Source organism: Ranitomeya variabilis, chromosome 6 (genome assembly GCF_051348905.1).
Source record: "Ranitomeya variabilis isolate aRanVar5 chromosome 6, aRanVar5.hap1, whole genome shotgun sequence".
Classification (NCBI taxonomy): domain Eukaryota; kingdom Metazoa; phylum Chordata; class Amphibia; order Anura; family Dendrobatidae; genus Ranitomeya; species Ranitomeya variabilis.
In genome coordinates this window covers 189,731,615-189,757,908 of record NC_135237.1, presented here as the reverse complement: position 1 = coordinate 189,757,908, position 26,294 = coordinate 189,731,615, and the positions used below count along the sequence as shown (strand labels likewise).

At 43.2% G+C, this 26,294-nt stretch overlaps 1 protein-coding gene across 2 annotated transcripts in view; it reads left to right on the top strand.

The window, feature by feature from the left end:
- The window catches only part of TRANK1 (tetratricopeptide repeat and ankyrin repeat containing 1), a 216,858-nt gene that overhangs the window by 63,684 nt on the left and 126,880 nt on the right, over nt 1–26,294 (top strand). For both annotated transcript variants that reach the window (XM_077269326.1, XM_077269327.1), the window contains exons 3-7: nt 13,469–13,595; nt 15,147–15,294; nt 16,182–16,297; nt 18,995–19,078; nt 19,418–19,556. In XM_077269326.1, the coding sequence (XP_077125441.1) occupies nt 13,469–13,595; nt 15,147–15,294; nt 16,182–16,297; nt 18,995–19,078; nt 19,418–19,556 (614 nt within the window). The remainder of the gene's footprint in view (nt 1–13,468; nt 13,596–15,146; nt 15,295–16,181; nt 16,298–18,994; nt 19,079–19,417; nt 19,557–26,294) is intronic.

Sequence of the window (26,294 nt, the reverse complement as noted above, 5' to 3'; positions counted from 1 at the left end):
CGGTTCCATGCAGGTTTTATTGTGTGTCCCGTCCTAAAAAAAATTTTCACAGTGCCATTTATTTAAACTTTTTGGTCTGTGCAATTTTTTATAACAATTTATTTATTTTTTTTTTTTTTAAGTTTCCTAGCTACTGGTGAATCGATGACTTCGCTCCATTACCAATTCCGGCTGGGCATTTCCACTATTTCAGGAATAGTGAAGGAGACATGTCGGGCTATTTGGACCACTTTACAGCCAGAGTATATCCCCCAACCATCCATGGAAATCTGGTTGAGAAGTGCAGAACAGTTTCAGCAATTTTGCAATTTCCCAAATTGTGTGGGTGCAGTTGACGGGAAACATATAAGGATTGCGAAACCGGCAGGAACAGGATCGGAGTACTATAATTACAAGAAGTATTTATTCGGACTCCCATGACAGCACCACGAGAGAGGGGATCCGCCCCTTTAGGAACAGGAAACCCACAGACACAAAAGGGCGGCACCTCTCCCATGCATCAGTTGGTTTCCTGTTCCTAACGGGACGGGATCCTGCAGATTTCACAGAATGGTCAAGGATCACGAATAGTATCTGGTACCCCACGGGATAAGTTTATGTTAACTCCATTACGTTCTAATCCTCTAGAGCAATCTGCTCTGGAAGAAGAGGTGTGGTCTCTCTGTTCAAAAAATGTCCTTACACAGGTTCCAGAGGCTGATAGAGGGAAAGGTTTCTATTCTCCCTTGTTTCTTATCCAGAAGCCCGACAACACGTATAGGACCATCATAAATCTCAGACATCTTAACAGTTATTTGGTTAAGCATACCTTTAAAATGGAGTCCATCAGCTCGACAATAAAAATACTGTTCAAAAACTGCTTTATGGTGGTAGTCGATTTAAAGGATGCCTATTACCACGTACCTATTCATGTGGATTTCCAGCAGTTCTTGAGGGTAGCAGTATTAATGGGTGGAGTTGTTTATCATTTTCAGTACAGAGCTCTTCCCTTCGGTATAACGTCAGCCCCTAGAGTATTCACAAAAATAGTGGCGGAGGTGATGGCTCACTTGCGAGAATCTAATGTCCTTATTGTCCCATACCTGGATGATTTCCTCATAGTAGGTAACTCCGTAGAACACTGTTTGTCCCAACTGGAGCTTACTAGAGTTAAGCTGGAACGCCTGGGCTGGATAATTAATTTTGAAAAATCTCGGTTACAGCCTCAAAAAATTCAAAAGTTTCTGGGCCTATTACTAGATTCAACTACACAACAGTGTTATCTTCCAGAAAATAAATTAACTCAGATTCAGCATCAGGTTCTAAAAGCAATTAATACACCCTCTATGACCCTGCGGCAAGCTATGTCCCTGTTGGGGTCCCTCACATCGTGCATTCCAGCGGTAAGGTGGGCACACTTTCACACTAGATCCCTCCAAAAAGAGATTTTAGTTAAGGATAGGATCTTGAGGGGTGTATTAGAAGAAAAAATAACGCTTGAACCAGCGACTCTCAAATCCCTAAATTGGTGGCTGAATAGGGATAATTTATCAGCAGGCGTTCCCTGGATGATAGATGTGTCCCGGGTTGTGACTACGGATGCCAGCTCCTCAGGTTGGGGGGCTCACATGAATGACATTGTAGTGCAAGGCCAATGGGAACCATACTCAACGTCCTCTTCCAATCAGAGAGAATTATTAGCAATCGAGTTGTCGGTTAAAAACCTCCTCATGTATCTGCAGGGCCACCACGTCAGGATCCTCTCAGACAACCGGGTAGCAGTCTCCTATATAAATCATCAAGGAGGGACACGCTCCGAGGCTCTGATGCAGATCACAGATCGTCTCCTCCGGGTGGCAGAAGAGAATTTACAATCTTTGACTGCTCTGCACATCACAGGAAAAGACAACATAAAAGCGGACTTTCTCAGCCGCAATGTCCTAAAACAAGGAGAATGGTCTCTAAATGGAGACATCTTCAGACAGATTGTCCGCTTGTGGGGTCAACCGGTGGTGGACCTATTCGCCACAAGGGAGAACAAAAAAGTAAAAAACTTTTGTTCCTTAAATCCCAGGGAAAATCCACTGGCAGTGGACGCATTCCTCATAAAATGGGATTTTTCTCTGGCCTACGCCTTCCCGCCACTGAACCTACTACCTCTAGTGGTGAGGAAAGTCAGAGAAGATCGGGCGAGACTCATTCTGATTGCTCCCTTTTGGCCCAGGAGAACCTGGTTTTCATGGCTCAGGATGATGTCAGTGGGCGATCCCTGGGTACTCCCAGACATCCCAAATTTGCTTTCCCAGGGGCCGATACTCCATCCACAAGTGAAGGGACTTCATTTGACGGCTTGGATTTTGAGCGGTCATTGTTAGAAAATAAAGGCTTCTCTCCTAAATTAGTCGATACCCTTTTAAGAAGTAGAAAGCCGATAACAACAAAAATCTACTCCAGAACCTGGAGAAAGTTCTTAACTTCCTCAAAATTTAATATTAATGATGGTGTACCAATACGTCAAATATTGGAATTTTTGCAAAGAGGGTTAGAGTTAAAACTCTCCACAAGCACTTTAAGGGTACAAGTTTCAGCACTTGGAGCCCTGTTTTCATGTAATATTGCGGGTAACTACTGGGTGTCGAGGTTCATTAAGGCGGTCGGTAGAATTAGACCACTGTATAGAAACAAAATGGTGCCATGGGATTTAAATCTGGTCCTTTCTTCTTTGACAAAGCCTCCTTTTGAGCCGTTGAATGAAGCCTCAGTCAGGATGTTATCTCTCAAAACAGCTTTCCTAATAGCTATAACATCAGCTCGCAGAATAGGAGACATCCAGGCGCTCTCTAGAAATCCCCCGTATACAGAATTTCTTCAGGATAGAGTTATCCTTAGACCGGACCCAGCCTACTTACCGAAAGTAGTATCACAGTTTCACAGATCGCAGGAGATAATTTTACCTTCATTTATCCCTAATCCTTCTAACCCGAAAGAAAGTGAGCTCCATACCTTAGATGTCAGGAGATGCCTTCTTCAATATATCTCGGTCACTAATGATTGGAAGAAGGATAATGCACTATTCCTGTCTTACCAAGGTCCAAGGAAAGGGGCTAGAGCTTCTAAATACATATTAGCAAAATGGATTAGGGAGGCTATCTCTCTTGCTTACACGACAGGTGGGGGTCCAGCTCCGCAGAATCTGAGGGCACATTCCACCCGAGCCATGGCGTCATCCTGGGCAGAGAGGTCTGGAGTGTCGGTCGACCAGATATGTAAGGCGGCCACATGGTCATCCCCTTCTACCTTCTTTAAGCACTATAGGTTAGACTTGGGGTTCTCCTCAGATCTCACCTTCGGGTTAAGGGTGCTGCAGGCTGTGGTCCCTCCCTAAAAATGGCTTACATCTCTGTAAATCTCTCGTGGTGCTGTCATGGGAGTCCGAATAAAGCATTAAGCTACTTACGGGTAGCGGCATTTTTCGGAGGCCCATGACAGCACCCTTAGTTCCCTCCCTTTTCACGTGGGGTTGCACATCCTGGGTTTATAATCAACCAGATAATTTAAAGAAGGAATGTTATCTTCTCACATGTATTACTTTATTAAAAATCATTGTGTTCAATTGTATGCAATTTTGTGTTTGCTTGTCATTAACTGCGGTTAGTCCTCTCAGGCTCTGTAATCCAACTGATGCATGGGAGAGGTGCCGCCCTTTTGTGTCTGTGGGTTTCCTGTTCCTAAAGGGGCGGATCCCCTCTCTCGTGGTGCTGTCATGGGCCTCCGAAAAATGCCGCTACCCGTAAGTAGCTTAATGCTTTCTCCATCGTTCTTATGGCTATTGCAGACGCCAACTGCAAGTTCCTTGCCGTGGACATAGGAGCGTATGAACGGTCCAACGATTCGCAAGTGTTTAAAAACTCTCCAATGGGTCGTTGCCTTTATGGAGAGACCTACGATTTCCCGCCAGCCAGACCACTGCCAGGAACAAGTGAACCAGCCATGGAATATGTTTGTGTAGGTGATGAAGCCTTTCAACTGTCGCCGCACCTACTGAAACCATACAGTAGCCGGAACTTAACCCATACCAAGCGGGTATTTAATTACCGGCTTACTAGAGCACGAAGAGTAGTGTTGTGTTCTTTCGGTATATTGACGGCGAAGTGGCGAGTTCTACTGACGGCAATCAAACTGAAAACCACAACTACCGTGTTTCCCCGAATATAAGCCAGTGTCTTATATTTTTTTTACCCCCAAAAGTCCCACTATGGCTTATTTTTGGGGTATGGCTTATATTAGCCAAAAAAAAGGCGACTTAGGGGCAGAGCTGGGCTTTACATTAGTGCCTTTTTGGTGCCTTTACACCCCCGTTAGGCTGCCGAAATACCTTTGTGAAGTGGCCGTTTTGTCCTGTCACTCAAGTTGGTCAGGTCGGATGGGCGTGGTGACAGCGCCGTTTCTCCCCCAGATCAGACTCATCATTACGTTGGTGGCGTAGTGGTGTGCGCATGTCCAAAGAGAAGATCCACTGCCCAGGAGATTCAAAACAGCGCGGTCTTCGCTATTCGCCGTTTACCGGTGGGCGCGGCCATCTTTCCTGTGGCTGCGCGTGTGCAGATGGAGCGCTCTGCTGCCCGGGGCTTCAGGAAAATGGCCGCCGCGATCTCCATCTGCGCACGCGCGGAATCCCGCGGCCATTTTCCTGAAGCCCCGGGCAGCAGAGCTCTCCATCTGCGCACGCGCGGCCACAGGAAAGATGGCCGCGCCCACCGGTAAACGGCGAATAGCGAAGACCGCGCTGTTTTGTTTGTTTAACCCTGCACTCGGGGCCACTAGAGAGAGGACAGAGGGGACCGAGGCAGTCAAAAGGTACCATGGCTTATATTTTCCACGTGTTTCCCACTACGGCTTATTTTCGGGGTATGGCTTATATTAGCCGCCCCTTCTCTACCCCCCACTACGGCTTATTATCGGGGGTGGCTTATTTTCGGGGAAACACGGTATAGACGAGATTGTTAAAGCCTGTGTGGTGCTCCACAACTTTGTCCTTTCAAAGGAGCCCATTTCCTTGGATGACGAAGAGTTGGAGACAACCTTGTGGGACTACCGCAGCAGCTCGGTTCGCTCTACAGGTTCTGTTACAAGGATGAGGGACCAGTTTGCTGATTATTTTGTGTGACCTGTCGGGCGGATCCCATGGCAAGACATGATTGTGTAACCTGTTTTCCATGTGTTTTGTTTATGTAAAAAATGTGTTTCTCCCCCCCAAAAAAACAAAAAACAAACAAAAAAAAAGGGCCCAAAAGCGTGGTTTTGTTGCTAGTAAAACCAATATGTTATACCTTTCACACGTCTGGTGTTTGTTTTTAGTTTACCTTTTTTATTTATATTACCTTAATAAATCCACACACACGCAAAGACTAGAATTTAAATCAGAGAAAATTTTATTTTAACTCTTTTTTTTTTTTTTTAATAAAATTTTTTTTTGCCAAAAAAAGATATTTTTTATTTTCCAATTTTTTTTAAAAAAAATTTGCACATTTTTGTAACTAATATTTACATTAACATTTTAATTTTTTTTTTACAAGTCTTCAAAGTGTGGGGTGGAGATACGAGGGGAGGAGGGGCAGGAAGGTTGGACCACGTCGATAGGTGGGGAAATCCTACTTGTTTGGGGTGCAGTGGAAGGGGGGGTAAAACCAGTAGGCTGACCAGAGGGGGGGTGGTGTTGGGGTAGGGGGAATACTTACTGGGGAAGGTAAGCTGGGCAAGGAAGAAAACAGTGGGGAAGGAATTTGGTTTGGGGGCCGGGATGGGTATGGGGACTGGGTTGGGTATTGTGACTGGGTTGGGTAGTGGGACTGGGTTTGGTAGTGGGGCTGGCGTGGGGTTTGTGGCTGGGTTTGGTAATGGTGCTGGTGTGGGGATTGGGGCTGGGTTTGGTAATGTGGCTGGTGTGGGGATTGGGGCTGGGTTTGGTAATGGGGCTGGTGTGGGTATTGGGGCTGGGTTTGGTAATGGGGGGCATGGTGTGGAAATGGGGCCTGGGGTGGGGCATGGTGTGGAAATGGGGCCTGGGGTGGGATTGTAGTGGATGTGTGGGTAGATTCGGGTTCATTAAGGGCCTTCATTAGAGCATTATGGCAGGTATTCATTACCCGCATCTGTTGCTGAAGAGAAAGCTTCCCCATGCTCCTGAGCATGGATTGAAAAAAAAGATTGGCCGGAGACTGACTTACATCTGAATGCAGCCTATCCAAGCGACTGCTGGTTTCATGGCTGCTTTCACTGATGCGTGATTGCACCATGTTGAAACCAGCAGTCACTTGCTCTCCCAATATCTTGAAAGAGCTTTGGAAGGATGCATTCAGATGTAAGAACTCAGGAGCATAGCTCTTTTCCTGACCCCTCTGTCGCTGCCGCCACGAACCTAATGGTGGTCTAGAGGTGGCAGGATCAGAGGGGTGGGGTAAAGGAAACGCTATCTGTTCAGCATCAGATGCGAGCAATGAAGGCTGCAATAATGCTCCACTGCTTGGGGCAGATGAGGTGGAGGGGACAGAGGGGTCAGAGGAGGGGTCAGTGGTGTGGGGCCTACCGACGTGGCCCTCAGTGGCGGACTCAGGAGGGATCGCTCCAGAGGGTGCAGAGGAAGATGCAGGCGCCCGGTGGCTGGAGAAGGTGCTGTGAAAGAAAAAACAAAAGAAATTAATATATTGATATGAAAAAGCCCTGACTGAAACCAAACTAAGTTAGACAGGTTAACATGGTTATTAGTGGACTGTAGAAAACTTACACTCTATTCAGCATTGTTCGCCTCAGGAAGGAGAGGGCCTGGCCGTGTTTATATTTGCTCCACTTCCTTCCTGCTGAGCCACTTGGGGCCTGCATCTCCTCGTTAAATTCCCTCTTAAAGCGATCCCTCAGTGACCGCCACCGCTTCCTAACCTTTCCACCTGTGAAGACAAGAATGAAAAGAAAAAAAAAAAATTGGTAAATGCAATACATTACAGTCAGCTCAAAACATCACTGAAAAGTGAATACTTACATATTTTGCTCTGCTGCTGTGGATGAAGGTCCTCCCACCTTGGAAAGATGTTATAGCACACTTCGTCCCAGAGCCGACGGGTGACACCGGTATCGGCATGGCTGCGGTCAGCCATGTTCCACAGCGGCTCCCGCTCGCGAACCTCCTCAATGAGACAGTCGATATCTATGTCGTCATCAAAATCTTCGGCGGGAGCACGCTGTGAAGCCTGTGCAAAAAAAGAAGAAAAACAAACAAATTAGTACACTGAAACACTAAAGTACCAATAGAATCACCCTCCAAAAAAAATACTCACTGATGGCCGACCGCGGCGACGATTCCGCCGACTCTGGGAGCGTCTGGGAGGACCTTCACGATTTGCTGACTGGTCAGCAGCAGCAGGAGACTGAAATAAAGGAAACAAATTCTCTGTAATGTAGGCATGTTTTCGGTGTTTAGTTATGTATGAAAATCTGTTTTGTGTATGGTGCAGTGTGATGTGTGAAACAACTGTTTCACCACTTACACTTGGTTCCTCCTCCACTTGCATCTCTCCACCTGTCTCGCCCCCTTCTGACAGCTCCTCATCTGATTCAGCTTCCTGTTTAAACATAATTTATGCATGTAGTGATCAACAAAAACGTAAATGAAAAAACAAAAAAAATCAAAAAATTTTTTTGTGTTAACTTACCAATACACGCTGTTGCTGTGGAGGAGGGCTGTCAGAAGAGGACATTGTTGATGTCCAAAGGCCGGTGGCTGTGGTCCTGGTGGGATAGCCGGAGGCTGTGGTCCTGGTGGCTCTGTAAGTTAAAAAGACACTTGCAATCTGCTCTACACATTGCAGTAGCAGATTTGGGGTCTTCAAAACTTACTTTTAAATATAAAATGTGGTCCTGGTGGATAGCTGGTGGCTGTGGTCCTGGTGGGATAGCCGGTGGCTGTGGTCCTGGTGGCTCTGTAAGTTAAAAAGACACTTGCAATCTGCTCTACACATTGCAGTAGCAGATTTGGGGTCTTCAAAACTTACTTTTAAATATAAAATGTGGTCCTGGTGGATAGCCGGTGGCTGTGGTCCTGTGTGATGGCCGGTGGCTGTGGTCCCTGGTGTACCTGTAAGTATAATGAATTTATATTTAGACCACCCCCTGAACTAGGTAATGTTTAACGATAACCACCCTGCTAAAATGATGTGATAAATGTTCATGGAGGTGAACACCCAAACCCAAAAACAGGTGCACCTAACCATTTCCATGTAAAAAAAAAAAAAAATTGAAATGTGAACCCACCATGTAAAAATATATTTAACACATTTTATTTTCAAAAATCACCTCCCCCAAAAAACCTTTAAAGTATAACCTTTATTAAAAAATGAGATGTCAACCAACTCTTTATTGCATGTGTAACCTTTGGTACATAAACCAGTTTTAAATTTACCTTTATGAAATAATACTACGGACATTTTTATTAACAAACATTTTATTATCCTTTATTTTTTTATTTATTTTTTTTTCTTCACATCACAATTGGGAGCTGAAATGCTCTTTATTTTAAATACAAGTACGGTACATCAACTGCAAATGGTTTCAACAGAAAATCAACACTTTGAAATAGAAAAAAAAAAAACACACTCACACATTCAAACCACAAGCTGCAGACTAGACTTTGCAAAAATACATCAGATTAAAAAATAAATAAATAAAATAAGAAAAAAAATAAAAATAAAAACACACTCACACATTCAAACCACAAGCTGCAGACTAGACTTTGCAAAAATACATCAGATTTAAGAAAAAAAAAAAAAACACATTTAAACCACAGGCTGCACAGACCACTATACTTAATAAATCCATACGAAAAAGGCAATTGACCAATTAGGCATGGACAAATGCACATGCAATCAACATGATGCGCACAAACATGCCTGGTATGTGTCCACATTCAGGATTGCATCAGGATTTGGTCAGGATTTTCCATCAGTATTTGTAATCCAAAATCAGGAGTGTAACAATTAGAGGAAAAGTATAAGGGTATGGCTCCACGGTACGGCTTGCCGGCGGGTTCGCCGCAGCGGCGAAGCCGCTCGGCGCTAAGCCCCGCCCCCTTTCTGGGACGCGATGATGCCGGATGTGTACAGTACACATCCGGGATCATCGCACCCCTCGCCGTAGGGCCCTGTGATATGCCTTGCGGGGACGCTGCGTCCCCGCAAGGTGTATGGACATGCTGCGTTCTGAAAAGACGCGCAGCATGTCCGGAGTCGCAGGGCCGCCGCGTGCGGGTTTCCACGCATAGTGGAGACGGGATTTCATAAAATCCCCTCCACTATGCTGGAACATCTGGACGCTGCTTGTTTGACGCTGCAGCGTCAAACAAGCAGCGTTTACTGACCGTGGAAACATACCCTTATAGAAACATATGCACCACTTCTGCATTCATCACCCACACAAATACTGATGAAAAATCCTGACCAAATGCTGATGAAATCCTGAACGTGGACACAAACCCTCCCACATGAACAGGCATAAGATTGGCAAAGGCATAATAAGGTGCAGGCACATGAAGACATACTTACAAAAATACACACACACACACACACACACACACACACACAAAAGCACATAAGCTTTATGCAAATACACATATGTACAACAAAGGCACAAAGGTGGACCCAATCAGAAGACGCATACGCACACACGTAAAAAAGGCTGACAATCCTTTGGCTGGAGCTGCATGTCTTCACAGTGGCTGGCATCAGGGTGGATCTGGACTCTAGCATGGCACTGGCTGGTGCAGGACGATGGCAGGCCTCTGGTTCTCTTCAGGTTTTAAGCTCTTGCTGTAGTCAGTACCTCATACACACACAAATGCACAGGCACACAGAGGCACAAAAAAATTGCAATACTCACACTGGCTCTATGGTGGCTGGAGTCTTGTGGCTGGAGTCTTGTGGCTGGAGTCTTGTGGCTGGAGTCTTGTGGCTGGAGTCTTGTGGCTGGAGTCTTGTGGCTGGAGTCTTGTGGCTGGAGTCTTGTGGCTGGAGTCTTGTGGCTGGAGTCTTGTGGCTGGAGTCTTGTGGCTGGAGTCCTGTGGCTGGCTCCTGTGTCAGGCTGGGGTCTTGTGGCTGGGGTCTTGTGGCTGGGGTCCTGTGGCTGGCTGGGGTCTTGTGGCTGGCTGACTCTTGCTGGCAGTCTCTTCTCCTATCTGGGTCTTGCTGGCATATGTGGGGTTGAAGGCCCAGGCCAGGTTTATATAGATTTGGGGGTGTCTGGCCAATTGGCAACAAAATCCTTCTGAGCATGCTCAGTGGAAAAAAACGTATTGCAGCGCTGCATTGCGTCGTACGACGTGTCCCGACGCATCCGTCGCTCATAGGCTTCCATTGTAGCCAACGACGTATGCCGAAGGATGCGCCACGACACGTTTTTTAGGCGGAGACAAAAAACGTTACAATCAACGTTTTTTGCCGACGACGTGTCGCCAAATTTCGACGCATACGTCGTACGACGGACACGACGTATGCCAATCCGTCACAATACGTCGCCAATACAAGTCTATGGGGAAAAAACGCATCCTGCAAAAACTTTTGCTGGATGCGTTTTTTATGAAAAAAGACGATTTGCGACGTAGTGCAGTTAACGCTAGTGTGAAAGTAGCCTAAACGGCACAGTGACTCACCTGTAATCTCGCCCAGTGCTCCTTGCACATGTTTGAAATAGTTTGTAACTGCTGATAAATATTTTATATACGAGTTATAGATAGATATAGAGATATATATATATATATATATATATATATATATATATATATATACCGTATATAATACATTTTTTTTTTTTTGGCTGAAGATTTCCCTCTAAAAATCAGTGAATAGCTCTGTATAAAGACTCCATTCCTTACACACAAGAATGTCTCCATGTGCATTTATTTTCACTCTAGCCCCATTACAACCTCGGACTTACAACCTGGCACTTAACGACCTTGGACGTATGGATACGTCATATCTTTAATGCGGCATAGCGACCACAGTCGTGGTGATCGCATTAAAGTTCCACCACCATCTCATCACAAGCCACATGGAGTCGTCGTCTCGGGGGGATGACAATGTTCCCGCCGCAACTACAATTGCTGGGATTAGCTGTTCAATTCTGAACCGCCTATCACAGCGTTTCTCAGTGATTCAGGCAATTAGATGTCCAGCCTACGATCGATGCTGTAAGAGTTGAGTTCAAAGTGCTCACCACACATCTAGATAAGTTTCTTGAGGGGTTTAGTTTCACTTGTGGGAGTTTTTCACTGTTTAGGCACATCAGGGGCTCTCCAGATGCGACATGGTGTCCGCTAATGATTCAAGCAAATTTTACATTTAAAAAGTCAAATGGCGCGCCTTCCAATCCCTGCCGTGCACCCAAACCGTGGTCTTCCCCCATGTATGGGGTATCTGCATGTTCAGGAAAAATTGTACTACAAATTTTGGGGACCACTTTTTCCTGTTACGCTTGTGAAATAAAAAAAGAATTGGGGTCTAAAATATAATTTTAGTGAAAAAAAGTTAAATATTTATTTTTTTCCTTCTGCACTGCTTCAGTTCCTGTGAAGCTTCTGAATGGTTAATAAACTTCTTGAATGGGGTATTTTCTGTCAGACAGATCCATTAGTAACTCCAAATGTGATGTGGTCACTAAAAAAAAAAAAAAATGTTTTTTGTAATTTTGTTGTAAAAATGAGAAATCGTTGGTTAACTTTTAACCCTTCTAACTTCCTAACAACAAAAAAATTGTTCCAAATATTGTGCTGCTGTAAAGTAGACATGTGGGAAATGTTATTTATTAACTATTTTGTGTGACTAATTTCTCTGATTTAAGGACATAAGAATTTAAAGTTTGAAATTTTTTGCCCAATTTCTGGGGTTGTCTTCACAAACAACCGCAATTCATATCAAATACATTTTACCACTATCATGAAGTACAATATGTCACGAAAAACAAACTGCCTTGGGGGGTTAAAGGGGTTAAATTGCAAAAAAAAATAATCAACTTTTCTATTTACATTGTGTTTAATTTCCTGGAAGTTTCTCTTAAATCTAAAAAAGGTGCAAAGAGATCTAGTTGGATTCTGTGTTAGGCTACTTTCACACTAGCGTTAACTGCATTCCGTCACAATGCGTCGTTTTGCCGAAAAAACGCATCCTGCAAAAGTGTTTGCAGGATGTGTTTTTTCGCCATTGATTAACATTAAGCGACGCATTGTGACGGATTGCCACACGTCGCACCCGTCGTGCGACGGATGCATCGTGCAGTGGCGGACCGTCGGGAGCAAAAAACGCTACATGTAACGTTTTTTGCTCACGACGGTCCGCTTTTTCCGACCGCGCATACGCGGCCGGAACTCCGCCCCCACCTCCCCGTGCTTCCCCGCACCTCACAATGGGGCAGCGGATGCGCTGGAAAAATGCATCCGCTGCCCCCGTTGTGCGGCGGAGACAACGCTAGCGTCGGGAACGTCGGCCCGACGCACAGCGACGGGCCGAGCCCGACGCTAGTGTGAAAGAAGCCTTATCTTTATGGTCACACACAGAGGTAGGTGGTCATCTAGAGAGAAATGTATCCATTTTCTGGGAATTCTAATGCTTATGTGGCCACAATCCGGAATAGCACTAGTGCTGCGGCGTTGCACTAGAGAAGCACAGTGGATGAGGAAATAGCCACTGTGCTTCTATTTACCGCTGTGTAAGCTCACCCGCAGCGCGGATTTACACACCGCAGCATCTCCATTTCTGTAGCTGAGATTCTATAGTCTCCATTCTACAGACCAATTGAATCTCATTACTTGTAGTGAATCCGCATGTACTGACAAGTGCGGCAATTAGAACGCAGCGTTGCTGTCATTTGTACAGTTCAGATAACAGGAGGTTGTTTGTTTTTTTTTGTTATTTTACACAGACCAAATTTCGGATGTGACTCTCCTTATGATTGAGCCAAAATAAAAAAAAAAATCAGATCCTATATTGATCAAGCCTATAGCATCCAATTTTTACAAATATACTGTTATTATTAAACATTTATCAAAGCGTTGTTAAACCTAGGAAACTGTTTTGCAAACTTTATTCTCTGCTGCTGTATAAAGATGTAAATTGGATGATTTCTTTATACGCTCTTGTGACGTTAGCCTTTCGTAGGTGCACCTTGGCCATGTACACACAGACTACTATCTGGGTGCCCTCATGGCCCCTAACATCAATGTTGCAAGGTCATTTAGAGGGACATCTTTGCAGTCATGCAAGTGTAGTTACCCAGTGGCAGTCTCCACACTGGAGGACACCTTTGGGCAGAAATGATATTTCATCCATTTCTTATGTGAGGTGCATGTCCGTGTCGTACAGTATCGGTAATTCTGACCTGCGTCTGGTACCTTATTTGCATTGAAGTTTGCGATCAAAGAGTCACATGTTTTCCTGGCTTTTTTTTATTCCAGAGATTTTAAAGGAGAAATGGCCATACTTTGGAACAACCGGGCCAACGCCCTATTTAAACTTCAGCGATGGGCAGAAGCATTTGTATCCGCAGAGAAAAGTATACAGTTGTGTCCATCTTTTGTGAAGGTGAGCTTTCAGGCTGACTACCGGCATTGTTGCTGATTAGATCGCTGAGAAAAAACTTGGACTATAACAAATGTAATGTCACTGTTAATGAGAAGCGTTCTGTAAGGCTATGTGCGCACATCATCGTTTAGGAGCCGGTGCAGCCACTGAGGTTTCCCAGGTGAAGTCACGTCAGGAAATGGCGGTGCTCATTTTCCTAAGGCTACTTTCACACTAGCGTCGGGCAATGCACGTCGCAATGCGTCGTTGTGGAGAAAAAACGCATCCTGCAAAGTTGCCCGCAGGATGCGTTTTTTCTCCATTGACTTTTATTAGCGACGCATTGCGACGCAGTGCCACATGTCGCAACTGTCATGCGACTGTTGTGTCGTGTTTTGGCGGACCGCCGCCACAAAAAAAGTTACATGTAACATTTTTTTGTGCGTCGAGTCCGCCATTTTCGACCGCGCATGCACGGCCGAAACTCCGCCCCCTCCTCCCCGGACCTTGCAATGGGGCAGCGGAAGCGTCGTAAGACTGCTTCCGCTGCCCACGTCGGGCATTTCTTTCACAGCATGCGTTGGTACGTCGGCCCGACGCACTGCGACGGGCCCGTACCGACGCTAGTGTGAAAGCAGCCTAAGGTGCTTTTGCTGCCATTCTTTTGGCGGCTCTGCTGTTGGCATCTTTATTTTATTCTTTGGAGCACAGAGAGCAGGCGATTCTGAGCGCCTGAATAATTAACATGTCACTCTTTTTTTAACTGCTTCAGATTTTCCGATCCCTGAAGTGGTTAAAAGATGTGATTTAAGACCGAACATGTGCACAGCAATATCATTTTGACATTGCTGTGTATTCTGGCCACTTCATGGGGCGCTTTTGCAGCGCATTTTCAGGCAGGCTCTGATATTGGTGAGTCTTCTTGAGAGTCATATAGTAGGAAATTGATGCTCTGTATTTAATTTGGGCTACATGAAGATGGCCTTACTGGTACTGTGTCTTGGGAAAGGAATAATTGGGCATACAAACAAAGGTGGAATGAAACAGAGTGAAGGATATGTTTTAGCTGGCTGTTCTGCTCTCCCCTCAACCCTTCTTCTCTTTATGTCCCCTAAAGGTGTCAGTCAGATCACCAATTCTTCCAACCACTTCTGCGTTTTGTATTTTTTCAATTTTTAAATGTACAAACAAGTAACTTAAATGAAATCTCTCATAATTTTACTTTAAAATGGATTTGTTTTAAGAGATTTTTGGTTTAAATAGATTAAAGCTTGCGTGGGTTTCCTCCGGGTTCTCCGGTTTCCTCCCACACTCCAAAGACCTACTGATAGGGAATTTAGATTGTGAGCCCCAATGGGGATAGTGATGATAATGTCTGTAAAGTGCTGTGGAATTAACGGAGCTATATAAGTGAGTAAAATAAATAATAACAAAGCTAATTCATTGCCTGTTCATTGTTGCCATGTCTCATGCTCTTTGTATATCTATTCCTCATGGCTCTTAAGACATTTGCTTCCAGTCACTGAATCGATACCGTGATACCTGATGTGATCTCTATTTTGTGCCGTGCAGGCTTATTACCGTGCCGGAATTTCAGCTCTGAAGTTACATGATTTATCTACTGCTCTGATGTACTTTGAAGCTGGCCTCAGGAGTCCTGGTCAGTGCTTGGATAACGATGTTGTAGAATTTCTACATGGAATCTTCCAGAGTTTTCAAGGTAATGATTGTATTCTATACTAACCTAATACATTTCAGTATGTTAATTAAAAAGGCTTTTAATTCAACTTTTATTATAAACACAGAATAGATTCTAGTATATGGGGACTGTTTACGGTGTGTGTCACATCAGAAGCCCTGGAGAAAATTGTATCCGTCATGAGATTCTCCTCCAAGAAGACATGACTGTTACATGCATAGATTTACTGTAGGTCGGAAAAGAAAACAGAAAGAAGGTGGAGAAACCACAATGATACACATGTAAGCATAGCTTGGCTCAAAACCAGTGGAAGGAGAGAAAGAAAAAAAACAAAAAACCGCAGGAGGTTAGCTACACCACTCCAATCTAGGAGTCCACACCATAGTCTCAGGTTGCCGGCTGGGGTTGTCCATCAGTAGTGTCTTTCTAACATGGTCAACTTTGTGAACATAAATGTTGGAAATTGAGAATATGTGACCCCATCTGTGCCATCTGATGGATACATAGTTCTGACTGACATAATCTGATGTAGAAGGGTTTTTCCAAGTTACATGTATGTAAAAATATCTAAACCAGATGTTTCCACTTTACACACAATTCCTGAATTTATCATTCACTGTAAAAAATTGCTCAATTTTTTAAATTATCTGTAGTAGATTGTAGTGAAAATGTGCAGATGGCAATGTGCATTTCAGCTGCAAGTAGAGACTACAGTGCGTGGATGGGATACATCGGGGGGCATTCATGTATTGGGGGGTCATAGCCTTGGTAAGCATTGTTCAGAGCAAAGAAACATTGTGCCTATCCATTAATTATGGTCTGGTTGTATATGCTGCTTCTCAGTAGTGTTCAGATCTTTTGTAAGGAGCAGAAAATACAGCTACTAAATGTTTTTTTCTTTTAATCAGTTGCTGGAAGGAACCATGCATTTATGAGAATTCTTGAATACATCTTGAGAGAAAGATACACAAAGCAAATCTGGCAGCCACTGATAGTGAAACTAATGAAGGAAAGCATGTACCAGGTACCGTAATACATTTACAGTTTGTGACCCCGAACCACTGAGATTCTTTTGCTAAGTTGATTTTAATTTGTAGGGGTATTCTAATACTTGGCAGTTATCCCCTATCAGTAAGGTAAAGGAATACTTCCCGATCGCTGGGGGTCTGACCACTGGGACGCCCATCAATCCCAAGAACCGGGGGCCTGAAGCACCCCATGTGAATGGGAGTGATGGTCAATCATCACATTTCCTGCCCATTGCCTCTCATTCTGAATGTGACAGCCGGAGGAAGCCAAGCCCTGCACTTAGCTGCTCTTCAGCACTTTCATAAGAATGAATGGAGCATGACCGGCTCTATTATTATTATTATTATTATTATTATACATTTTTAGTGCGCCATTTATTCCATGGCGCTTTACATGTGAAAAAGGGGCAAATATAGACAAATACATTAAACATTAGCAAAAAACAAGGCACACAGGTACATAAGGAGGGAGGGCCCTGCCCGCGAGGGCTCACAGTCTGCAGGGGATGGGTGAGGATACACTAGGGGAGGGTAGAAGCTGGTTGTGCGGTGGTTCAGTAGGTTGAGGATCACTGCAGGCTGTAGGCTTGTCGGAAGAGGTGAGTCTTGAGGTTCTTTTTGAAGGTTTCTATGGTAGGTGAGAGTCTGATGTGTTGGGGTAGAGAGTTCCAGAGTATGGGGGAAGCACGGGAGAAGTCTTGGATGCGGGATGCGGTTGTGGGAAGAACAGATGAGAAGGGAGTAGAGAAGGAGGTCTTGAGAGGATTGGAGGTTGCGTGGGGGTACACATGGTCTCCACAGAGCCCTGGTTCTCATTTAGATTTGAGAAGACAGATCTTTCTACAGTGTGTGACCTTGTCGGTTATAGAGCACAGACCTCTCTACTCCAAATCAGGGGTCTAACACCTCAAAAAATGAATTTGCTTAATCTGAACATAGCAGCGCACCTAATGTGGTAGGGACCCACTTGAAGAGGTCGCTGTGAGGTGGCAGGTCAATGCGTTTGTCTGGAAGTAGTCACTCATATGGTAAATTGGCCTTAGCTGTTATTAATCAATAAATAAATAAATCATCAAACTTCCCACCCCCTAACAAATGTCCTCCTGTAACATTCTTTAAATGTTGTGCCTTTTTCTTATTAATCTATTTGTAATCTTGCCTGAAGAAGGAGCCACTGTGCTCTGAAAGCTTGCAAACATATTATTTTCTGGTTAGCCAATAAAGGTATCACTCCAAGAATACTTCTGTCATCATTGGGCAGAAAAATATTCACATTGATTTTTCTGGCTAACACGGTACCACAATACAATTTGTTATTGTACATCATTAATCAATATAGAAATTCGACATGTAAGAACATACAGTTAGATTCAGAAATATTTGGCCAGTGACCGAATCTTTGTGATTTCAGCTCTGCATTCCGTTATTTGGGATTTGAAATTAAACAACGGAGATGTAACTGAAGTGTACACTTTCAAGTTTAATTAAAGGGGTTGAACAAAAATATCCTGTGAAACTTTTAGGAATTGCAACAATTTTTCTACAAAGAATCTGCATTTCTGGGGGCTCAAAAGTAATTTGACAAATTAACTTTACTATAAATATAATGTACGTTTTTAATACTTTGTAGACAATCCTTTGCAGGCAATGACTGCTTCATCTCTGGAAGCCATGGACATCACCAAACACTGGGTTTCTTCCTTTGTGATGATGTACCAGGCCTTATTGCAGCCGACTTCAGTTATTGCTTGTTTGTGGGTTTTTATGCCTTAGGTTTTGTCTTAAGCATGTGAAATGCTTCTCAATGGGGCTGGGATCTGGTGATTGACTCGGCCATTGCAGAATATTAAACGACTTTGCCTTTAAAAAAAAAATCCTCTTGCTTTCACATCATCAATACACACTAGTGACCTAGCGCCATTGGAAGCCATGCTTGCCCATGCCATCACACTGCCTCCACCATGTGTTACAGAGGATGTGTGCTTTGGATGATGAGCTGTACCACGCCTTCTCCATACTTACTTCTTCCCATGATTCTAATTCAGGATGTTCTTGGGTTCATCTGTCCTAATGCTTTTCAAGAACTGGCCTGGTTTCTTTAGATGTTCTTTAGCAAAGTCTAATCTGGCCTTGCTGATGAATGGTTTGCACCTTGTGGTGAACTCTCTGTATTTGCTCTTGTAACGTGAAGGTTTATGGTAGACTTAGATACTGAAGCAGCAACTTTCTGCAGAGTGTTCTTCACTTGGGTGGGTGCAGTGAAGGGGTTTTTGTTCACCTTGGAAAGGATTCTGCAGTCATCCACCTGTCTTCCATCGATGTCCAGGCCTTTTTTGAGTTCCTGAACTCACCAGTGCTCTCTTTGTTATTTTCTGAATGTGCCAAATTGCTGAAATAGTGGCATGCAGAGCCCAACTCGCGAAGATACGGTCACTGCCCAAATATTTCTGGACCTAACTGTATATCTGGCTGCACTTGTAATGCCAGGGTCTGATTCGTGCCGCCCCGGTATAGACAGTATGACTCGCCTGGCAGGTTCCCTTTAGTGAAGTTAAAGGCACAAAACTTTTAACTGAAATGAAGATATTTTTATTTGAATTCTTTACAAAGTGTCATCAGATGTAATGATAGGCTTACATAGAAAATACAATAACTATTATATTAAGTGTAACCTCTTTTTTTTTTCTCCCTAGTCCTGCATCCTTTTAATGACCTGCCAGTCAAAGTTGCCAGCAGACATTAATGACTTGAAAGTACCACTAGGGGGCATCTTTGAGGTAAAGTATGCAATACTATATGTAGAAAATGGAGAGGAGAAAACCTTCAATACAGAATATAAATTATTGAGAAAAACTCTGATTGATCTCGCTGTAAAATGCAGAACTGGAATATTTATTATAGTTCATGCTTATTGAGCCCAATTTAGTATGTTCCTGATCAGCCATGTGCTGCATTGTTTTTCCATTTCTTAAAAACTGACGTCTCATCGTTATCTGATTTGTGGGGATTGACACCATTTCAATTAAGCCGTGCCAACTTATTTTTTTTCTCAGAAATTGTTAAACAATAGAGGCATTATGACTTACCGTATATTTCCTCATACAATTTTTTTTCAGACTTTTGTGAATTCCACGTCTTGCAGTGATATAAATCGCATCAATGAGCTTGTCATTTGGCTTGTAACCATGGGCGCCGATGTGGAGACCATTGGAGAACACTCGCTTCATGCTGTCACACAGCTCTGCATGAAATCAGGTAGAAGCAACAACCAGGGTATTGTATTTCAGTGTTGTGTGTCTTAGGACCTACTATAGTACTGTGACAGAGCGCTCTCAGCTGTAGATGTAGCAGAGCTCAGAAAGTTGACCTCGCCAACTCCACAGCTTCCTATGTCTATTGACAGTGAGCTGCTAATCCAAGCTGGCGTTGTGGCTGGATCAGGAAGCATGTGGGCAGCTAGTCCAGCACTGATAATCTCCTGCTGATAAGACTCTGATAGTAATGAAACCACAGCATATCACTGAAATCAATATCTCTGCCCCACTTCATGGTGCTCTTTGATTACGTGACAAAAACTTGTGGACAGAATCCCTTTTAACTGCAATTTTTCTTATTTTCCTTTCCATGATTTAATTCATTTTAAAGGGGATGTGTTAGTAATTTTGATTTAATTTCATAGATTAACCCCGGAGGTATTTTCATTTTTTTACATTTTCGTTTTTCGCTCCCCTTCTTCCCAGAGCCATAACTTTTTTATTTTTCCGTCAATATGGCCATGTGAAGGCTCGTTTTTTGCGGGACGAGTTGTACTTTTGAACGACACCATTGGTTTTACCACTCTACTGTACTAGAAAACAGGGAAAAAAATTCCAAGTGTGGTGAAATTGCAAAAAAGTGCAATCCCACAATTGTTTTTTGTTTGGCTTTTTTGCTAGGTTCACTATATGCTAAAACGGACCTGCCATTCTCCAGGTCATTATGAGTTCATAGACACCAAACATGTCTAGGTTATTTTTTATCTAAGTGGTGAAAAAATTTCCAAACTTTGTTTAAAAAAATTTCCGCCATTTTCCGATGCCCATTAGTGTTTTCATTTTTCGTGATCTCGGGTAGGGTGAGGGCTTATTTTTTGCGTGCCAAGCTGATGTGTATGATACTATTTTGGTACTGATATGATCTTTTGATCGCCCATTATTGCATTTTAATGCAATGTCGCGGCAGTCATAAAAAATGTAATTCTTGCAATTTGACTTTTTTTTCTCGCTAAGTTTGTTTAGCAATCAGGTTAATTTTTTTTTATTGATAGATCAGGCGATTCTGAACGCAGTGATACCGAATATGTGTGTGTTTGATTTTTTTAATTTTATTTTGATTGGGGCGAAAGGGGGGGGTGATTTGAACTTCTGTATTATTTAATATTTTTAAAAACTTTTTTGTTTCTTTTGGCATGGTTCAATAGCCTCCATGGGAGTCTAGAAGCTGCCATAACTCGATTGGCTCTGCTACATATAGGCAATGAATAATAAAGTTGTCACATACATTTTGCATGCACGGAACATTAATACGGTATTACATCCACAGCAAACTCATTATAAGTGTCACCTGTATTATGCCAGGACCCTAATAGGCATAACTGCCAAAACTAAATGTCCAAAACATCACAAACACGCAGTCAAATAATCCCATAAAATGTATAAATGTATTCAATATCCAGTAAAACATTAGTCATAAAAAAGGAACAGATAAATGGACAACAATTGGGGAAGGTAAAGCACAATGTGGCGGTACAAATTGCCCAAGGATTCCAAGGCCACATCACTGCACAAACATACCATTGATACATTATATAGGAGACAAATAACCATACAAATCAAAGGATTAGTATCCCTATATAATACAACTAAATAACATCGCACCAATCATGGCCAAGTCACAGGAATATACAACAATAATACCTGGTATGTGCAGCAGTGGGAAGCCAGGAGTCCACCCCGACGCACATTTTGGATGATCAGATTCCCAATATGTAGCTGAATTATTCACTTGCTATGAGCGCCGACCACTGGGTGGCGCTCACAGCAAGGCGGCAGTGACAACCATAGAGGTCTCCAGGAGACCTCTGGTTGTCATGACAATGAACCGATGACCCGCGATCATGTGATGGGGGTAATTGGGGGGGCAGATTTCTGGCCCAATGGCCGGAAGTGCTTGTTAAATGCCGCTGTAAGCGATTCCACCCGCGGCTGTTCCAGGCGCATGTCAGCTGTTGAAAACCGCTGATATGTGCCGAGAAAGATGTGGGCTCACTGCCAGAGCCCACATCAAAGGGAGTCAGACATCTGCGTAAATATACGCCCGATGTTGGAAAGGGGTTAAAGGTTGCCAATCAACAAAAATAACATATTTATTTTAATGATCAGTGCAATAATTATAAAACTTAAAAAAAATCTATATTTATATATTTTTTTGTATGCAAATTCCATATTTCGGTCACGGGCTTGCACGCTCTTGGGGATGGCACCGGAGAATCCTGACAGCAAGCAGTGCGTATGCTGTGAGGATGCACAAGTCTGCCGTCACACAGGGTTTCTGCAGAATTAAACCCAAGCCTGGACAACCCCTTTAATGACAGGACTCTCCAGCAGGAGTAAGGTCTGATCGTCCGGGTTATGGGATCACGCAAGCCGACTTTTCACAGCCATTGACAGACTTTCACAACCTCCGACACGCTGTCACAATTAATGGTCTAACTGTTTTGTCTAAGGGAGTGCTATCAACAGATATTGATTGGTAGTGTAATTATCACAGTTATTGCTGCAGGCAGCTCTTGTGTAGTCAGAACTGTGAGAACTGTGTTCTGACTACATGCGCTGCTGCGGAGCGTTGTGGGAAGTCGCTTGGCATGCTGGGATACGACGACCCGGAAGATCGGACCGGAATCCTGCTGGAAGGTCGGGCAGCAAAAAGCTGGTTTCATTCTCTATTTTCAGAGAACATACCGTATTAAGAAATGATAGATGTTTATTTCAGTCTTTTTAAACCTTCCCTCGGGCTGGTCTATTTGATGTACATAGACCCATTTAGTAATATGTATGGAATATCATGGCATATGTGTTTTGTTTTTGTGGCAACTGCACTGAAATGGTCAAAACAGTGTCAAGAAATATTGAATTGACTGATGCAGTATGGGTGTGTGACCATTGTTTTTCCAACAAATTTTATTGATTTTATAAATTTAATAGAGGTGAAGGGTACAGGGTAAAGGAAAAAAAAGGCTGAAAAGAAAAGACAGGCATACATATATATACTGTAGCTTACTCAAACAGATTAAACGTAGCTCAGTATCAAACCTAATATAACTGTCGCTTCTCAATAAAAAAGTAAGTACGTTGTATGATGTATATAAGGGCCTGTCCTGTCTGGAATCACCTAAAGGTGATCCTAGGACTTTGTGGGGGCAAAGTACGGTTCATTTACAAGCCACAATTGAGGAATAAATGGAAAATCGCTTTTCTAGGAACTTGAATAATAAAGTTACCGACTTCAATAAATGTTGATTGTAGTACTTTTCACTTGGGACGTAGGTTTGAGTTGGACATAGAAAGGTGACCAGGAGAGCCCACGGAGGAAACTATGCCGGCACATTTCAGGAAGTCAACTCCTTCCGTTGGAGAAGAAATAGTAATCCGTTTAGATGCTAAATTAATTTGTAGCGTAGAGAACTGAGTCCAATTGTAGGGTATTCTGGCTTTTAGAAGCTCACGTGTGGTGGATTGAAATAATTTCCGCTTTTGCAGAGTTTCTTTAGATAGGTCTTTAAAAAAGGTTTAATGACTATACGGAGAAGAGAGGAATCTTGGCTCTTTTGATATAACCAGTAGTGTGTTTCTTACCCAGTTGGGGTAAAATGAGACAATAACATCTGTAGCAACATCAGATGGAAGAGCAGATGGCCTGCGTACTCTAAAGGCCTTTTCAATTAAGTTTTCCCCTTTGGCGTTCGGAATTAGATGAGAAATTAGCGAAGAAATGTAATCCCTTAACTGGAAGTTTTGGACCGACTTCAGAATTCCTCTGATCTTCACATTGTTTTTCCCTTTGAAGTCTTCCAAATTAGCTAGACTGTTTCTGAAGGAAGTAATATCCTTCTGGATGTTTTCCAATGAATCTGAGATTGTAGGGAGATCCTGCATTCCTTTAGTGTGTGAAGTCTCGTAAATTTTGTATGAGGATTTAATTCTTTCTGTGACATCGTTAGATCTGTTAGATGCCCCTTTAATATTTGAAAGTGTAGCATCAACTGTGTGCGAAAAAGTATCTTTAAAAAGTTTCTTGATGAAAGTCTCGGATGTCTTAGCTATATTCAAATGCGTAGAATCAACTAATTCTGTCTCGCTTTCAGAAGATATTTTTGAGTTGTCATCTTTAATAGAATCTTTTCTTAGAATATTCACCGATAATAAAAGGGCCTTGCATATGTTGATCATGAACTTTTCTGATGGATGATCCTCAGTGGCTCGTATATTGTCTATTAACCCCTTCCCGACATGCGCCGTACTAGTACTCTGCCGGAACTGAGTTCCCGCAAACCGCAGTACTAGTACGGCGGCACGATCGCGCGGCCTCACGCTGAGCGCCGCAACAATCACGTGCGGGTGTCAGCTGTATATGACAGCTGACACCCTGCAGCAATGCCCACGATCGGCGCTAGTGCCGATCGTGGGCATTTAACCCCTCTGATGCCGCTGTCAGTAGTGACAGCGACATAGAGGGGCATTGTGCAGGGACGGGGGCTCCCTGCGCTCTCCCACCAGAACAACGCGATGCGATCGCGTTGTTCCGGTGTTCTGGAAGGAGTCCCCAGATCCAAGATGGCCGCGGGGCTCCTTCCGGGTCCGGAAGTGAGGTGGCTAGCCGTCGCCTGCTCAGAGCAAGCGCCGGAAAGCCTCCTGCACTGCCTGTCAGATCGCTGATCTGACACAGTGCTATGCAAAGTGTCAGCTCAGCGATCTGATCTAATATAGTGGTGTCCCACCCTGGGACAATGTTAGAAAGTAAAAAAAAATAAAATAAAATAGAATGTATAAAAAAAAAAAATAATCCCCAAATAAAGGGAAAAAAAATTACCAATAAATCCATTTATTTATGTAAATTAAAAAAAACAATAAAAGTGCACATATTTCATATCGCCGCGTCCGTAACGACCTGCTCTATAAAACTATCCCACTAGTTAACCCCTTCAGTGACCACCGCAAAAAAAAAAAAAAAAAAAAACGAGGCAAAAAACAACGCTTTATTATCATACCGGCGAACAAAAAGTGGAATAACACGCGATCAAAAAGACGGATATAAACAAACATGATACCGCTGAAAACGTCATCTTGTCCTGCAAAAAAAAAAGCCGCCATACAGCATCATCAGCAGAAAAATAAAAAAGTTCTAGCTCTCAGAATAAAGCGACGCAAAAACAATTATTTTTTATATAAAATAGTTTTTATTGTGTAAAAGCGCCAAAACATTAAAAAAATTATATAAATGAGGTATCGCTGTAATCGTACTGACCTGAAGAATAAAGCTGCTTTATCAATTTTACCACACGTAGAACGGTATAAACGCCCCCCCCCCTAAAAGAAATTCAGGAATTGCTGGTTTTTGTTCATTCTGCCTCCGAAAAATCGGAATACAAAGCGATAAAAAAATGTTATGTGCCCAAAAATGGTACCAATAAAAACGTCAACTCGTCCCGCAAAAAACAAGACCTCACATGACTCTGTGGGCCAAAATATGGATAAATTATAGCTCTCAAAATGTGGTGATGCAAAAACTATTTTTTGCAATAAAAAGCGTCTTTTAGTGTGTGACGGCTGCCAATCATAAAAATCAGCCAAAAAAACGCTATAAAAGTAAATCAAACCCCCCTTCATCACCCCCTTAGTTAGGGAAAAATAATAAAATTTTAAAAAATGTATTTATTTCCATTTTCCCATTAGGGTTAGGGTTGGGGCTAAAGTTAGGGTTGGGGTTAGGGCTAGGACTAGGGTTAGGGTTAGGGTTGGGGCTAAAGTTAGGGTTTGGATTACATTTACGGTTGGGGTTAGGGGTGTGGTTAGGGTTATGGTTGGGATTAGGGTTAGGGGTGTGTTTGGGTTAGGGTTTCAGTTAGAATTGGGGGGTTTCCACTGTTTATGCACATCAGGGGCTCTCCAAAGACGACATAGTGTCCGATCTCAATTCCAGACAATTCTGCGTTGAAAAACTAAAACAGTGTTCCTTCCCTTCCGAGCTCTCCCATGCGCCCAAACAGGGGTTTACCCCAACATATGGAGTATCAGCGTACTCAGGACAAATTGGACAACAAATATTGGGGTCCGATTTCTCCTGTTAACCTTGGGAAAATACAAAACCGGGGGCTAAAAAATAATTTTTGTGGAAAAAAAAAAAGATTTTTTATTTTCACGGCTCTGCGTTGCAAACTGTAGTGAAACACTTATGGGTTCAAACTTCTCACAACACATCTAGATAAGTTCATTGGGGGGTCTAGTTTCCAATATGGGGTCACTTGTGGGGGATTACTACTGTTTAGGTACATCAGGGGCTCTGCAAATGCAACGTGACTACAGCAGACCAATCTATCTAAGTCTGCATTCCAAACAGCGCTCCTTCCCTTCCGAGCTCTGCCGTGCGCCCGAACAGTGGTTCCCCCGACATATAGGGTATCAGCGTACTCAGGACAAATTGGACAACTACTTTTGGGGTCCAATTTGTCCTGTTACCCTTGGGAAAATAAAAATTTGGGGGCTAAAAGATATTTTTGTGGAAAGAATGATTTTTTAATTTTCACGGCTCTACATTCTAAACTTTAGTGAAGCACTTGGAGGTTCAAAGTGCTCACCACACATCTAGATAAGTTCCTTAGGGGGTCTTCTTTCCAAAATGGTGTAACTTGTGGGGGGTTTCCACTGTTTAGGCACATCAGGGGCTCTACAAACGCGA